The 13,919-nt window shown below is 48.9% G+C and overlaps 6 protein-coding genes across 6 annotated transcripts; all 6 read left to right on the forward strand.

Annotated features, from left to right (window-relative positions):
- The first annotated feature begins 1,287 nt into the window (after positions 1–1,287).
- BDZ83DRAFT_674004 (MFS transporter) lies at positions 1,288–2,881 on the forward strand. The gene is made up of 2 exons (XM_060511143.1): positions 1,288–1,455; positions 1,507–2,881. The coding sequence occupies exons 1-2, from the start codon at positions 1,336–1,338 to the stop codon at positions 2,845–2,847; spliced, it is 1,461 nt and encodes a 486-aa protein (XP_060363547.1). The 5' UTR covers positions 1,288–1,335; the 3' UTR covers positions 2,848–2,881.
- A 1,249-nt stretch (positions 2,882–4,130) lies between these two features.
- BDZ83DRAFT_781308 (uncharacterized protein) lies at positions 4,131–5,327 on the forward strand (the record flags this gene model as incomplete). The annotated part of the gene is made up of 1 exon (XM_060515546.1): positions 4,131–5,327. One exon carries the CDS (start codon positions 4,131–4,133, stop codon positions 5,325–5,327), a length of 1,197 nt encoding a protein of 398 aa, XP_060363548.1.
- A 1,211-nt stretch (positions 5,328–6,538) lies between these two features.
- Positions 6,539–7,088, forward strand: BDZ83DRAFT_552780 (Rhodanese-like domain-containing protein; the record flags this gene model as incomplete). Its single annotated transcript, XM_060503501.1, has 2 exons — positions 6,539–6,668; positions 6,739–7,088. Coding segments are annotated over 2 exons (480 nt in total), but the record flags the coding sequence as incomplete, so codon positions are not given.
- A 434-nt stretch (positions 7,089–7,522) lies between these two features.
- BDZ83DRAFT_388706 (uncharacterized protein) lies at positions 7,523–8,492 on the forward strand. Its single transcript, XM_060502767.1, has one exon. The coding sequence runs from the start codon at positions 7,956–7,958 to the stop codon at positions 8,457–8,459; it is 504 nt and encodes a 167-aa protein (XP_060363550.1). The 5' UTR covers positions 7,523–7,955; the 3' UTR covers positions 8,460–8,492.
- Positions 8,493–10,018: 1,526 nt separating this feature from the next.
- On the forward strand, positions 10,019–11,179 carry BDZ83DRAFT_674009 (family 3 polysaccharide lyase; the record flags this gene model as incomplete). Its single annotated transcript, XM_060511144.1, has 5 exons — positions 10,019–10,229; positions 10,324–10,478; positions 10,539–10,637; positions 10,689–10,742; positions 10,804–11,179. 5 exons carry the CDS (start codon positions 10,019–10,021, stop codon positions 10,978–10,980), a joined length of 696 nt encoding a protein of 231 aa, XP_060363551.1. The 3' UTR covers positions 10,981–11,179.
- A 915-nt stretch (positions 11,180–12,094) lies between these two features.
- Positions 12,095–13,854, forward strand: BDZ83DRAFT_731854 (acyl-CoA dehydrogenase/oxidase). Its single transcript, XM_060512879.1, has 5 exons — positions 12,095–12,138; positions 12,194–12,712; positions 12,761–13,109; positions 13,136–13,388; positions 13,446–13,854. Exons 2-5 carry the CDS (start codon positions 12,212–12,214, stop codon positions 13,594–13,596), a joined length of 1,254 nt encoding a protein of 417 aa, XP_060363552.1. The 5' UTR covers positions 12,095–12,138; positions 12,194–12,211; the 3' UTR covers positions 13,597–13,854.
- The last annotated feature ends 65 nt before the right edge of the window (positions 13,855–13,919 follow it).

Here is a 13,919-nt window from a genome sequence, read left to right on the forward strand (position 1 = left end):
TCTTGAATGTTAGTCTAGGCTACGAAGCGGGATTGATTCTCTGATTTTCTGGACGTTGCAGTTCCTCTCCCACTGCTTGTCAATTTTGGAACTAGTCGCGAAACCAGATGGGATCTGTCGACCGAAATGATTATATGGAGACGGGAATCATACTTTACGAGGCTATGCCTTCTCTGGAAGGAGAGGACTGGTCACACTTATGTGATTCGGAAGTCCGATCCTACCAATCAATTGAAAAAGCGAATCTCTCCGGTCATCAAGTTGGTGGATGCACTCGGATGTGCTCGTTCTCATATGCTCTCAATGGATCCGGTTGAAGGATGAGACCACTGGTAAGCAGCTTCCTTTTGCGGTATCTTTCTGTCCAGGGCGAACGCCTTATTCAGAGTATCTCTTCGTATCTAACTGGGCTGAACGAATATTGCGCCGCAAGGATTGACGCTAAGAGTCGTGCAACCCATGTCAACCCAATGATGACACAGGGGAGTTCACAGACCCAAGGCTATCCTCGGGTCTTGGAACTGCTACATTTCGCCCTAAACTTCCGCAATGAGCGCTTACCCTGGACACCAAGCTTCCCGGATGTCTATCCGGAAACATACAAATCCTTTGTCTGTCGGGCATGTCTGAATCCAGGATGCTCGGCCGGTGGGAGCGATGGTGCCCCGTTGCTGATGGTTTACCCCTCCGGTTCGTCCAGGCTGCAGGTCTAGATCAACGAGGCCTTCTTGCTAATCCGCGTACTTTCTGCGGGTTGGCATTCCCGGAAGCCGGGATGCTGGACGTTGCAATCTTTTGTGTAGGACCCATGGGCATAAGCATTGAGCCCACTTCAGTCAGCTCTCAGGCTCTTAGTGGAAAGTTGCCACCTCGTCGTGATTCGTAGAATGGAAGCGGAAATGCCTTCTCTCTTGTTTAGGAATGTCTGACGGCTTGATACTCAGCTGTAGTTGCTCCCGATGCGATTCTCATGCAAACTTCGCCTCGTACTCTCAAGCTTTTCTCTATACATTTGCTCAAAAAACCCAGAAAGATTATCTTCGAATCTTGAGTCTACTCATATGTCTCACCATGGCGCCATCACAATCAGAGAAGACGGCAATGGCTCAGACTGGTGCGAAATATTCCCTCTCCTCGACCTCTAGCAGCTCGAAACGCGCTTCTATCACCGGTGAGCGTCATATCATCGTTGATGAAAACATAAACAATGTACTCTCGACTATCGAGAAGCCTAGTTTAGAGGCCGAGGAAGCAGCCAACGCAGACGAGACCGATGATGCAGGCGTCGACTATCCAAAAGGCCTCAGACTGGTTTTGATCATTTTCGGACTGGCCATGGCTGTATTTCTGGTCTTCCTTGACATGACACTCATTGCTACCGCCATTCCAGCTATCACGAACCAGTTTAACTCCCTGCAACATGTTGGATGGTACGGCTCTGCCTACATGCTCAGTGTAAGATCTAAACTCTTATGAATCGCATCTTTCTTACTGACAAATACTAAGCTTTGCTCATTTCAACTGGTCTACGGAAAATGCTTTGAGCTCTTTTCTCTCAAGTGGACCTTTATGGTGGCCATCGCATTTAGAGAAATCGGGTTGGCTGTCTGCGGAAGCGCCCCCAACTCGATTGCCTTCATTGTTGGACGAGCCATCACTGGGATTGGCTGCAGTGGCATCATCATCGGCGCCTGGGTGGTTCTCGCACACAGTGTACCCATTCGTCAACGTGCTGTTTACACTGGATTTCTTGGCGCATTCTCAGGTGTCGGTGGCATCATCGGGCCCCTCATTTCGGGAGCGTTGACTGACAGCCATCTCTCCTGGCGATGGGCGTTCTACGTCAGCATACCAATCGGAGTTGCGACGTTGGCATTGATCTTCTTCTGCTTTCGGCCACCGCAGCAACCCGACCAAGGAGAACCCAGGACTCTCAAGCAGAAGCTCATGGAGTTTGACATTCTCGGGCTCTTGATCTTCTTTGCTTGCATGATCTGCCTATTATTGGCCCTGCAATGGGGTGGGTCCCAGTTCGCTTGGAACAGCGCTCCGATGATTGGCCTGTTGGTTGCCTTTGGTGTTCTGCTCATCAGTTTCATTGGTGTTGAAATCTGGAAAGGAGACAACGCCGCGTTGCCTCCTCGTCTCATGAAGATGCGGAATATCGCCTTCGCTTGTTTCTACGCTGCATGTATCGATGCAGCCTACTACACAGCCGATATATGGTTGCCAATTTGGTTCCAGGCCATCAAGGGAGAATCTGCCAGAGAATCTGGGATCAAGCTCGTTCCCTATGTTGGCGGAGAAGTTCTTGCTGCTCTAACCGCCGGGTACCTGGTCACTTACACAGGGTGGTACAACCCTTTCATGCTTGTAGCGACCGTGTTGGGGTCTTTGGGTCTTGGCTTGATGACGACTTTCGAGCTCGACACTGGCCCGAGTAAATGGGTTACTTTCCCCGTCATCGCCGGCGTAGGAATTGGTCTAGGATCCCAGCAGCCGATGATGGGTGTCCAATCGACCCTCGCGCTTTCTGATATACCGGCTGGTACAGCCGCCGTCACTTTGTTCCAGAACCTTGGACCGGCTATCTTGATGTCTGTCGCGAACACCGTTTTTGCCAATGGCTTAACCAAGCATCTGCATGGCACGGGAGGACTTAATGGACAAACAATTGCGGATATGGGAGCCACGAATCTCAAAGATATGATTCCGATGGATTTACTCCCAGTTGTCATTGAAGCATACAACAAAGCACTCAAAGAGACTTTTACTGTGCCGATGGCTGTCGCGGTCATCTCCATCATCGGGGTCATAGGCATGAAATGGGAAAAACTACCTAAATAGGCAAATTGTCCGTCAACCTTCCCCAGCAACGTACACGAGATACTTGATCAATAAATGCATGAAATTTGTCTTTGCTTCAGAGTAATATGACTTACTTCAAGATGCTTTGACGCGGACAAAATCTTTGGCCTCTGAAAAACCACGCGAGAGATCCGCCAATCACCATGCAAAAGGTACTTTGAGCGGGTCAGATTCACAATTGACGAGTAACCAAAAAGACGTAAATACAACGATCTTGTGAGTAAGTAAGGTACGGGACTCAAGACTTTCTACTACGTAAAACATTCAAACTCTTGTGTAAATTTAAGCTTATTATTAGGTTTGTCCAAAGTGCAGTGCTTTTTTTCTTTTTCTTTTTCCTCCCCCACCTCCCCCCCCCCTGTTGCTAGATGACTAAAATCAGTTTCGTATCCTGTCCTTTTTAATCTAGACTCTAGACCAAACACTTGAAGCCTTTCCTTTTGTCTGTTCAAGATTTAGGCCTCCCCGAGCAAGCATTTTGTTTTCTATATTATACGGAGAGCTGCTAGTCTACCTACTGTGGTTAGCTAGGTACATGTAAAAACTGGGTTAGGCGATTCGAGATTGAGTCTTGCATAGGGATGAGGGACCGCTCTATTATAGCGTGGTGCCTGAATGGAGATTTTCGTACCCAGGTCTAATCTCAACCTATCTCAGTCACACCCCTGGATGGCTATGGAGGATGTCAGATCTAAAGGATCAAATGGGACTTTGGTAGAGTGAGACGAAAGATACAACCAAAAAGAATCCTTCCCAGCGCCGAGTAGGATCACCTGTAAGACTTCCAACAGGATGTTGCCAACGTGAACCAACGCAAATCTGACAGGTGAGATTCCTCTTTGGGAAAGATGGAGCACTTCGGCAGGGTTGCTCCGCGCATTAACTGCCGTTGGTTCAATACGCATGTCATTAAGCAAACATGTTTGCTACTCAGTCATCAGAACAGAAATGCCCCCCCCCCCCCGGCGATATTGCCTCATCCGTAGTTGTTTCTGCCTGCATCAATGAGCCAATGGACGAAAGAATCTCAAGGTATAAACCTGCTTATCTTCTTCAGCGATCCTTCCTCCCTTGTCTAAATGGATCACCCTTGCCCATATGCTCAGAAGAATATCACCTTTCTTCACAGTGTGGACTGTGGCCCTCAAGGGGTGACGGGGTCTGGGGTATACAAGAAGTATATTTAAGATGCGTTCAGCCCGGCAGATTGTGAGAGATTCAAGCCTGAAAATCTTGACTTCAAAATCATCGACACTGTCAACATGGCTCCCCTCTTCCGAGCTGACCAGATCGGCTCACTCATTCGGCCCGCCTTCCTGCTCGAGGAAAGGGGTTCTTTGGGCTTTTATGATAGCAAGTTATCCGAAGACCAGGCTGCTGCCACATCTTCTGCAATCAAGTACGCCGTTCAGAAGCAGCTGAAGCTCGAAATCAGGCCCATCACCTCTGGCGAATACGAGAGAACCATCTTCTTCAGCGGCTTTTTTGAGAATCTTCAGGGGATGACAATCAGAGACGATCTTAGGATTCCCCAAGACTTCCGACCCAACCTACCTACCTTCATGGGACTTGCTAAGATGGGATACAATCACTTCTCCGCTGTGCCCGCTACGGCAAAGATTAAGTTCGTGAATTCGGCTTACCTTTCTGCCTGGGAGATGATCAAGAAGGCAGTCCCTCAAGAACGCTGGAAGGACTGTAAGATGTCCATACCGTCCATCTCCTGGCAACACATGTACCTTGCAAACGGCACAGCGTTTGCCCCTGGCGTTTACACTTCTGACAAGGAATATTTTCTCGACCTCGCGGAAGCATTTCGTTCAGAGATCCAAGCTCTCTATGATGCGGGTCTCAAATCGATACAGGTTGACGATCCCAATTTGACTTTCTTCGTCACAAAGGGCTTCAGAGAGGGTCTGAGGGGTGATGGCATCGACCCTGAGGCCCTGTTGGACCTCTACATTTGGGCACACAACCAGGTCCTGAAGGACTTACCACCTGACTTGCATGTGGGCATTCATCTTTGTCGCGGCAACATGCCTGGTCAGCCATCTTTCGCCAAAGGATCTTACGAAAGGATTGCCGCCAAGGTTTTCCCCAAACTCAACTACCACACGTTCTACCTAGAGTTTGATGATCCTCGAGTGTCTGGACATTTTGATCCGTTGAGATTTGTTCCACAAGGGAGGAATGTGGTTCTTGGCCTCGTGTCGACAAAGGTTGCAGACCTTGAGAGCAAAGAGGCATTGATCAAGAGGGTTTATGAGGCTGCTGAGGTCATGGCAAAGGCGCAAAGACGAAACGTCTCGGAAGTCGTAGCAGACTCACTCGCTGTGAGTCCTCAGTGCGGCTTCGCTAGCTTCAGTATCAACCAAGGCGTAACTACCGAGGACAGAATGTGGGAAAAACTTGTCCTTGTTAGAGATGTGGCGAGATCTATATGGAAAGATGCCGTTTAATGGGGGTGTTCGCCCTGAGACAGTTCTGGAATTAGATCGGACACAGCCGTTTCCCGACATTATTTAGCATTGTTAATTGTCAAATGTAATTGGGTTGAATGGATCATAATTTCTATTGCGATACACCTAGACATGCAACGTGAAAGCTTCAGAGGCGTTGAAAGCTCAAGCCAGCAGAGGATACCAGTAGGTCAACGTTAAGTATCAGCACAGGAGAGAGAAATCGTGGTACTAGCATCGTTGACTCTAACTCTAATCTTATTGTATCCGAAGTCTCACTTTCCTTGTAGCACACGAGAAGGTTCCTGGCCCAAAATCTTGGGGTCTTGCTTAGTCCATCATGATTCTAGGTTGAAGGCGGCGTTCCAAACAAGCACCGAGGCCGAGATGGGTGGGCCATGGAACCAAGTCCCGGATAACAACTTGATTGACCGTCGTACCATTGATTGATCATCGTACCATGCAATTCATCCCTTATTTGGGGCATTTGCAGTTTTTCGTAAGAACGATTGGTTCTTAGATACTCTGTATCATTGAGAGGACCGAAACCAAGCAAGATGGGGCCAGCACGAAGAGAAGTCGTGGGTCACAACGCAGATCAGCGCCTCAAGATGCAAAGCCTACCTTTTTACGAAGTCCTCGATTTTCTCGTTGAATCCCACATCTGGCTGACAAATTGCTAAGTGCCATCGAAACGTACAAACCGTCGATGTTACCATGTGTTGAGAGGTGTCGTCTTGCCAGACCGATCGAGAGAGCGGAGATGCGCCGCATAACATTGAAGAAAGGCTGCTGGCCTGGGCCTAGGCCCTTGATATGGGTTTAAGCACTGAAGCGATTGAATTGAGGTGTATTTAGCGTTTTCAATGGAACAGGATGTCCAGATCTCCATTGACGTCGCAGGCGTGTCCAATGTCGAAGTACCTACGTTCTCAGTAGAAGTTGAGTTCGAAATTGATCGTACGCCATGCTGAAAAAGCAGCAAAGAACAAACATTATGTAATCGCACTGAATTGGCAGGGATACCCCACCATAGCTGCGTGACAGGGATGCTGACCTTTCATACGGATACTTGCCCCGCGCGCATCGAAGCTCCCCACCAAGACTCAAAGCTGTCGCGATTAACTTCGGGAAAGCTCCGACATCACTCTGCCATTTCACGCGCCTCGTCGGAAGACGCCTTTGCATTTCCTCGGGGTTTCTTCGCTGATCACGGATCACGGACCATGGCGACAATTGGAAATCTCCAGCGCATCAGTGCTGCCAAACTCTCCACCCTGCTGTTGGCAGAACAGGCTGCAGGCACTTCGTCTGTGGCCGTCGTGGACGTTCGCGACGATGGTTAGCTTCTTCCTTGACCTCAATCAAGTAAACCGCTTGGGTGCACTGCTAATCTGTGTTCTTTTCATAGACTACCTCGGCGGTCATATAAAAGGCTGCATAAATATGCCCTCCAGAAGTCTCGATGCCACAATGCCCACCCTCATGCGCCGCCTCGAAGGCAAGAAGACGGTCGTATTCCACTGCGCTCTGTCGCAGCAACGCGGACCCAGTGCTGCCCTTCGATATCTCCGAGAGCGCGACCAGAGTCTTTCCTCAATGACTAATTCTGGCTCGACGGAGGACTCGGCATCTGCGGAGCCCCAGACAGTATACGTTCTCGATCGCGGATTCGTCGGCTGGCAGGACAAGTACGGCGAGGACGAACGATTGACCGAGGGATATAGCAAGGAACTCTGGAAAGATGGCTACTGGATGTAAGCTGCTACAACCTAGACTTGATTCTTTCGAGTCACTACGTTTCTAGGAAAAGGAACGAAATGCCCGATGACTCAATGGGTACTTGCTCGGCCTTTCGGGAGCGAATCTTTATCAAATGACTCGCCCAATGACTCGCGATGTCATGTCATGATTGCAAAGTGGATGTCTATCCTGGATATCAAAACTCCAGCTCTTCTAAGCCAAGTGGCATTTCGGCCGGATCACGAGGCTTGTTTTGTTGAGGCATTCGGATGCGCTGGTAAATGTGCATCAAAAATTCGACTGTTCAATGTCAAAACTCACCTTTCTCACCTTTGAGACATGTTGTTTGATCAAAATATCTGGCGGTATTGTCTCGCGATTTCTACTGCGTCAACACGACCCTCAAGACATGCTTTCTACGCCTAGGTCACTCTACAAGTCTACATAGAGCAAGTCTTATTTCTCTGTATCATGTTCTTGAGTTCACGTAGATATCTCATGACGCCATCGGACTCAGCCCAGTTATTGCCAATTGAGGTCTCCCAGTGCTTCTGGCTGACCGGAAATGAGGCTATCAAGGTGGCCTAGTGAACATGTTTTGAAGCTCACACGTCAGCCTTGTGCGTGTCGATCAAGGTACCAGACACCAACACTCGAACATATCCAACGGAGAAACATCAAGTTAAACTTATACATGTCCACACATTGTGTTCAATCGGTCTTGTACCTCAATATCTATTTGCTTGAAACAATTCCACAACATCGCCTCGACTCATCCTGAAAGCTTGAAGGCCATTCCCGCAAGGCGCACACTCATAGTTCATCAGACCAAGAAGACTTGAGTTCAGCTTTATCGCAACCGCCGCTCAGAAAGAGGTAGTCGCTATGTATATTTTTGGAGAAGTAGCTTGTATTGTCATCGCAAGCTTCGCAATACTGGCCTCGGTCTTGTGGACTGCATATGCTGCTCATGCGACTGTCTTCTTTGATCAGGAACCTCGATCAGAAAATAACAAGCTCTCATCTGCTGAATTCGCCACTGCCTTTTGCCTGAAATTCTTTGGATTTATCATCCTCACACCGCCGACACTAGCTTACTGCATTGTGGTTTTCTGTCTGGCAATTGCCGCTATCGTCCCTGGCTTTCTCTTCGGAGCTTGCGTTGAACCCGTCTGCAGTCCTTTCGCTTGCAGCAAAACCGCAAATGTGGCCGACATTCTGGCCGTCGCCTTCTACCCTTGTGATTACGTCTTCCGTTACTGGCAAGCCTACAGTATGTGGCTCGTTGGAGACGAGTGGGAGGAATCAACATCTGCAGGAGCTTCATTGCCACCTGAGGGTTCAGAGAAGGCAATCAAGAGCCAAACCAGCGATCTCAACTCCAAGTAATCGAGGTCAGTAGAACGATCTTCTCCGGCGAAGTTATTTAGCGCTAGGCTGACGAAACTCAGGAAACGAGTTTTTCCCGACAGATCTCCAATCCATTATGGTGCACCCAGATCATTTCAAGAATCTACAAAGGGTGCGACGAGATTAGATTCGACATTGGCGGTCAGAGAGCTTCTAAAGGCAGATGTTTCAGACATGTCACCTTCCAGTATAAAGTCATCCTGCCCTAAGTCTGAACACGAAGTAGATCAGTTTCGATCAGTTCAAGTATCGGTGTCCGCCTACTCAGTCAGTTGATGTCAGGTCTCCCATTTACAACAGTAGTCCACCTTCTTTTCTTGTGGTAACCACGTTGATGATTAGTGTCGTTCAATCTGCCTTGAGCCTGAATCTTTCAGGTTCCCACATTGCCATGCAGCCAAGATGCCATGGTTTTTCCCCGTTTCCCCGTCGCGGACGGAACGGCATATGATTTATTTCTCAATCATGCTAGAGGGCCTTACGTCTCCAGATCCTCGCCATTGTTACTACCCCAAGGCGGAATTCGGCTTCGCCCCTGTCACCTAATTTGCCTTGGCCACCTATCAAAGTCAGGCCAAGCCATTGGCATTCTCAATGTCCGGAGACTGCAACCAGTGTCTAATCTGAAATTTGTCACAGGGTCGGTTATGCTCAATCATGGGATGGATTCATGGTGTCTGCGCGATATGTCCAGCCACAACTCTACTCGTGAACCTACATGTAGTTCCCTAATTGCATCACATTTGGATAGACTCAATAGGAATACCACATCACGGTTCGTATTTGTGAGCCATAGTGCCAGTACAGTATTCACATTCCTTCGTCTCCGGTACAACATCTGGCTGACTCTCAGAACTGCCGACTTCAGCCAGATTGTAGATGAACGAGTGTCTACTTCTCTCAACTTCACTGTTCGTCGATCTGCATGCCCGATATCAACTTGGTAGCTTCCAATGAACGTATACATTCTGAACATTGATCAAATCCTACGTGCAATGACTATCTCGACTCCATAAAATGGCCGTAGTAAACGTTAACACGAAAACAAACGCAGATTGCAGTTCATCACGCAAGCGTATCTCTTATGCTATATACTTCGTCTCCTTCAATTGGTGGGACTATCAATAAGCACCAAGTGTCAGAAAGCCAAGGGATTGAACTCTTCTCAGTTCGGACATCATTTCTGCGCCAACGACGATGAGTTTTGGACTCCAAGCCTTCGAAAAAGGAAGCTTTGTACATCATACAAGGATTCAGTCAGCCATGAAGATTTTCCGCGACTAAGAATTCACTGCAGATCAATGAACACAGCATTCAAACTACACTCATGAAGTATTCTTACCTGAAGTACGTTGCATTGCTCAATACGAAACCCCTCGTACAGTTTCTTCGCTAGCAGTCGAGGTGTCATGGTTTCTTGACTAAAATTTCTATAAATTTCTCCGCCGCAACCATCATGAGGACAAAAGTGCTACATCTAAATCCTCATTATCTGCGTCTCCAAGCTTTCTTCATCAGGTTCGACATCTTCTTGAACGATGCTCAGCAATATTGGAGTCCTCACCGCCGCTCTTCTTGGAGCCCTTCCCACGACGTCAGCATGCCTGGGGTACGAGGGCGGTTTGCCCAAGGCCACCTCCAACAAGCAAATATCTGCTCCCATCTACGTCAAATCTGGCGAGGTTTTTGATGGCGGTTGGGCCAAGTATGATAGAAACCCTACCTCTTGCAGAGAGCAGGTAGAAGGAGGTATGATTAGAAAACCCTCCGTTTTAACCCAGACTTTCTGCCCTACGCCGTGGTATCTACTATACTTATGCTTACAATTGTGTATCAACCTTAGGGGAGAAAGACACAGCTTTCGTTTTGCAGAAGGGTGCCACTTTGCGAAACGTCATCATTGGAAAGACGGCCGGGGAGGGCGTGTACTGTTTGGGAGGGGGGTGCAACATCGAGTTCGTCTGGTTCGAAGATGTTTGCGAGGACGCCATCTCCATCGTAAGTTCTTGACCGATATTCTTTGCACGCTCTGAATGCTAAGGTATGTGAATCCTTCAGAAGAATGACAAAGCTGGTGATGTTACCTGGATTGTTGGCGGAGGAGCCTATCACGCAGCCGACAAGATCATTCAGCATAATGGCTGCGGTCGTGTGAACGTGAGTTGCCCTGGACCCGCGCAATTTTGCCGTTGAATAACGTTTTGAAAGATCATCAACTTCTATGCAAACGATTACGGCAAGGTCTATCGCTCGTGCGGAACAGTGAGTCATCCCTCCTCTAGCTTCGTAGTAGTGTAGCAGAAAGCTCACCACATGATAATAGTGCGAGAAGTGCGCCCGTGAGGTCTACATTGAGGGCGTGACTGCCCGTAATGGAGGTGAGGTTGCTGGAATCACCAAGGCCAATGGCGACAAGGCAACTCTGGTAAACGTTTGCACCGATGCCAAAACCCCTTGCCAGAACTACAGTGGTCCTGGCATCAAGGACGGCCCTTGCTGAGTGAGGAATCGAGCCTCATTCTGTGCATATTTTTTCACAGTCAACATCCCCAGTGTTACGGTGGTGGATCTAGAGGTTCACCTTCCATTTCCAAACCGTGCGAGTCCATGTCTCAATTACAAACGAGATCGCATGCGAGACTAGCTTATAGGCTCATTAGGATTTATATCGTCTACATCATCCGGATCAAAGTAACAATGATCATTAGTGCAGCAGGCATTTCTGCCTGCTTTAGTACTGCATTGCCGGTCCATAGAATCATGGGAGTATCTCGAGCCGTTGATAATTACCCCAACCAACTACCTCAAGAATTAAGACGACCAATTTTCCAGGTTCGTGCATATTGACCCTTCTTGTCATACTGCACTGGAAGTAGCACAACACCCCGGCGATGTTCAATAGTAGCTGGGCAGGCAGTCCTGTCATGCTGCACCTCCCTAGCGATTCCACAAGTAGTTGTCTCGATGTGGTATTGACTATGTAATTAGCTTCTGGGTACAAGTCATTCTGAAGCTGTCGTGTAGAGATCGTCGAGACCAATCCACGCCAATTCCCACCATGTGACCAAACTACCGTGTCTTTGCTCCCAACGCCACGGCCAATGATAGGGGCTGTGATGACGAGGTTTATCTGATATAGATCAATCCCGTGAACTCCGGTAGATTCAATATCAACAGAATGCGGGGGAAATCAGCTTAGATACGGCGTGTGGATAAGCCTTGCCGCTCCGAGTGGTTGGCATTACCGGGTAATGCTTAGCCGCAAAAGCCACACCTCACACTCACCGAGCGGGTAATGCCCAACCGCGATACACTTCTCTAAGAGGTCAACTCCACGGTCAGTAAAAAGATAGAACAACCCTGCTGAAACTTTGCACTTCCGCGGAAGTGAGAATGCTGGTTAGCCTGATTGATCGGCGACTGAGAGCTGAAGATAGGGATGTCTTGAAAGATGGCACTTGTTGGAGTTCTGGTGTTCTGGATGGGAAGCCTCAGCTCGAGTGTTCCTCCATCTTCGATAGGCCCAAGCAGTGCCGGATCCGCGAGGAGAAATATTCACGATATATAAGAACCAGCTGCCTCAAAGTCTACGGGAGACGTTGCATCATCACTACCGGTAGTCAAACTTCAGGAATCAATATCTTACCCATTGATTACTGTAAGTAACTCTCCGTTCTTACTTCAAGAGTGATAACAAGCTGACCGAGTCACAGTATCGACTCACCCTCAGAATGGTCCAATTCAATCTGACCGAAGACCAAAAGGCTTTGCGCGCCAAAGGAGCCGAGGTTGCAAAAGAAGTCCTGACACACGCCTATGCAGATTACTCTAAGCATTCTGACCAACTCACGCGATTCCGAGCAACTCGGCCCTACTACAGCAAGTTAATAAAAGAGGGATTGCTCAAAGCTTTTATCCCTAAGGCCGCAGGCGGTGATGCAGATACCCTCTTGGAGACTGCCTTCCTTCTCGAGGAGCTTTATGCAGTCGAGTCTAGCATTGTGATCCACCTGGTCGGCAGTGCTTTAGGACTCTTGCCTCTAGTTCTTGGCGGCACAGCCGAGCAACAGGAGAGGTTCTTGAAGCCTTTCCTCTCAGGCGAAGGCGATCCCCTGGCAAGTCTGGCTCATTCCGAACCAGGTGGTACTGCGAACCATCTTGAACAAGGAGGGAAGGGTCTTGGGGTAACTGCCAAGAAAGAGGGCGATTTCTACATTGTCAATGGCGAAAAGGTAAGACACCCTCACAGTGCAGCCGTGCTAAGTCTAATATTGCAATAGCTATGGACCACAAACAGTGCCGGCTGGGACGGCAAAGGAGCAGAGCTTACTTGCCTATGCGCACGGTATTCTGAGGACGGCAGCTCAGAGAAGTCCGGCGTCAACCCTGCAGACAATTTGATGGTTTTGATGGTAACTCGGGAGGTTGTGGCTCAAAACACTCTGGAGGCCTTTGAACTTCTCAGCGAGCCTGAGCTTTTCGGGCACATCGCTGTCACTGGTCCTCACACCCGATACATCAACTTCAAAGTGCCAGCTGATCACGTTCTGTTTGCCCCCGGCAAGGCCGGACCATACATTGAACAAGCCTTTGGCATCTCCGGAGCCCTCGTCGGGGCCATGGCAGTCGGTACCATGCGCGCCGCTTTCGAAAAGGCACTCGAATTCGCAAAAACGACCATCGCGGCGGACCAATGCCCATCATCCAAAGACAGAGTCCCGCAGATTTGCTCATCAGTGCAAAGATCAAGATCGATACCTCCCGAATGCTAGTATGGAAAGCACTCGACAGCCTGGACAACGGCCCAGGCGAAGCGAAATCTCGCTTCGAATCCTGCCTTGCAGCCAAAATCTACAGCAGTGATTCAGCAGTCACCTGCGTGTGGGACTGCATGCAAGTGGTTGGCATGTAAGTTGACTTTCGGTCTTGGACTCAGTACTCGAATGTATTCTTACGAAAGGACAGGACCTCGTATGCTCAAAGCGCCGGCTTCTCGCGCCTCCTAGCAGATGCGGCTGTGTTCCCCTTGTTTGATGGGGGTAACGTTGGCATCAGGAGACGCCAGTTCCAGAAACTAATGTGTGAGGAAGAGTACAAGCCTTGGGCAAACCTGTAGTCATCCTCATGCGAAAGACACTGTTTCCACTGTTTCCTCATTGAATCGTGACTCCCTTCAACGACTTCCCAGGCCACTCTAGCCGATGAAGGCGGACGCAGGTTGAGCTAGTAGTCTTCTCCATAGCACACCGTAGCTGCCTCGATTTGACATTTTAATAGTAATTAAACTTACTCAGAGAGAAATCGGAATTGCGACGGTCTGAATCCTCGATTGCAGCGTGATTCCTATCTACTATGTCATTTAAGGTTTATCGGGAGGAATTTATACTAGCAAGCACTGCAGCGACCGGCTCCTAATACGGCTACACTACCTTGTTGGCA

The sequence above is a fragment of the Colletotrichum acutatum genome (assembly GCF_030867785.1).
Source record: "Colletotrichum acutatum strain CBS 112980 chromosome Unknown BDZ83scaffold_64, whole genome shotgun sequence".
NCBI classification, from domain to species: domain Eukaryota; kingdom Fungi; phylum Ascomycota; class Sordariomycetes; order Glomerellales; family Glomerellaceae; genus Colletotrichum; species Colletotrichum acutatum.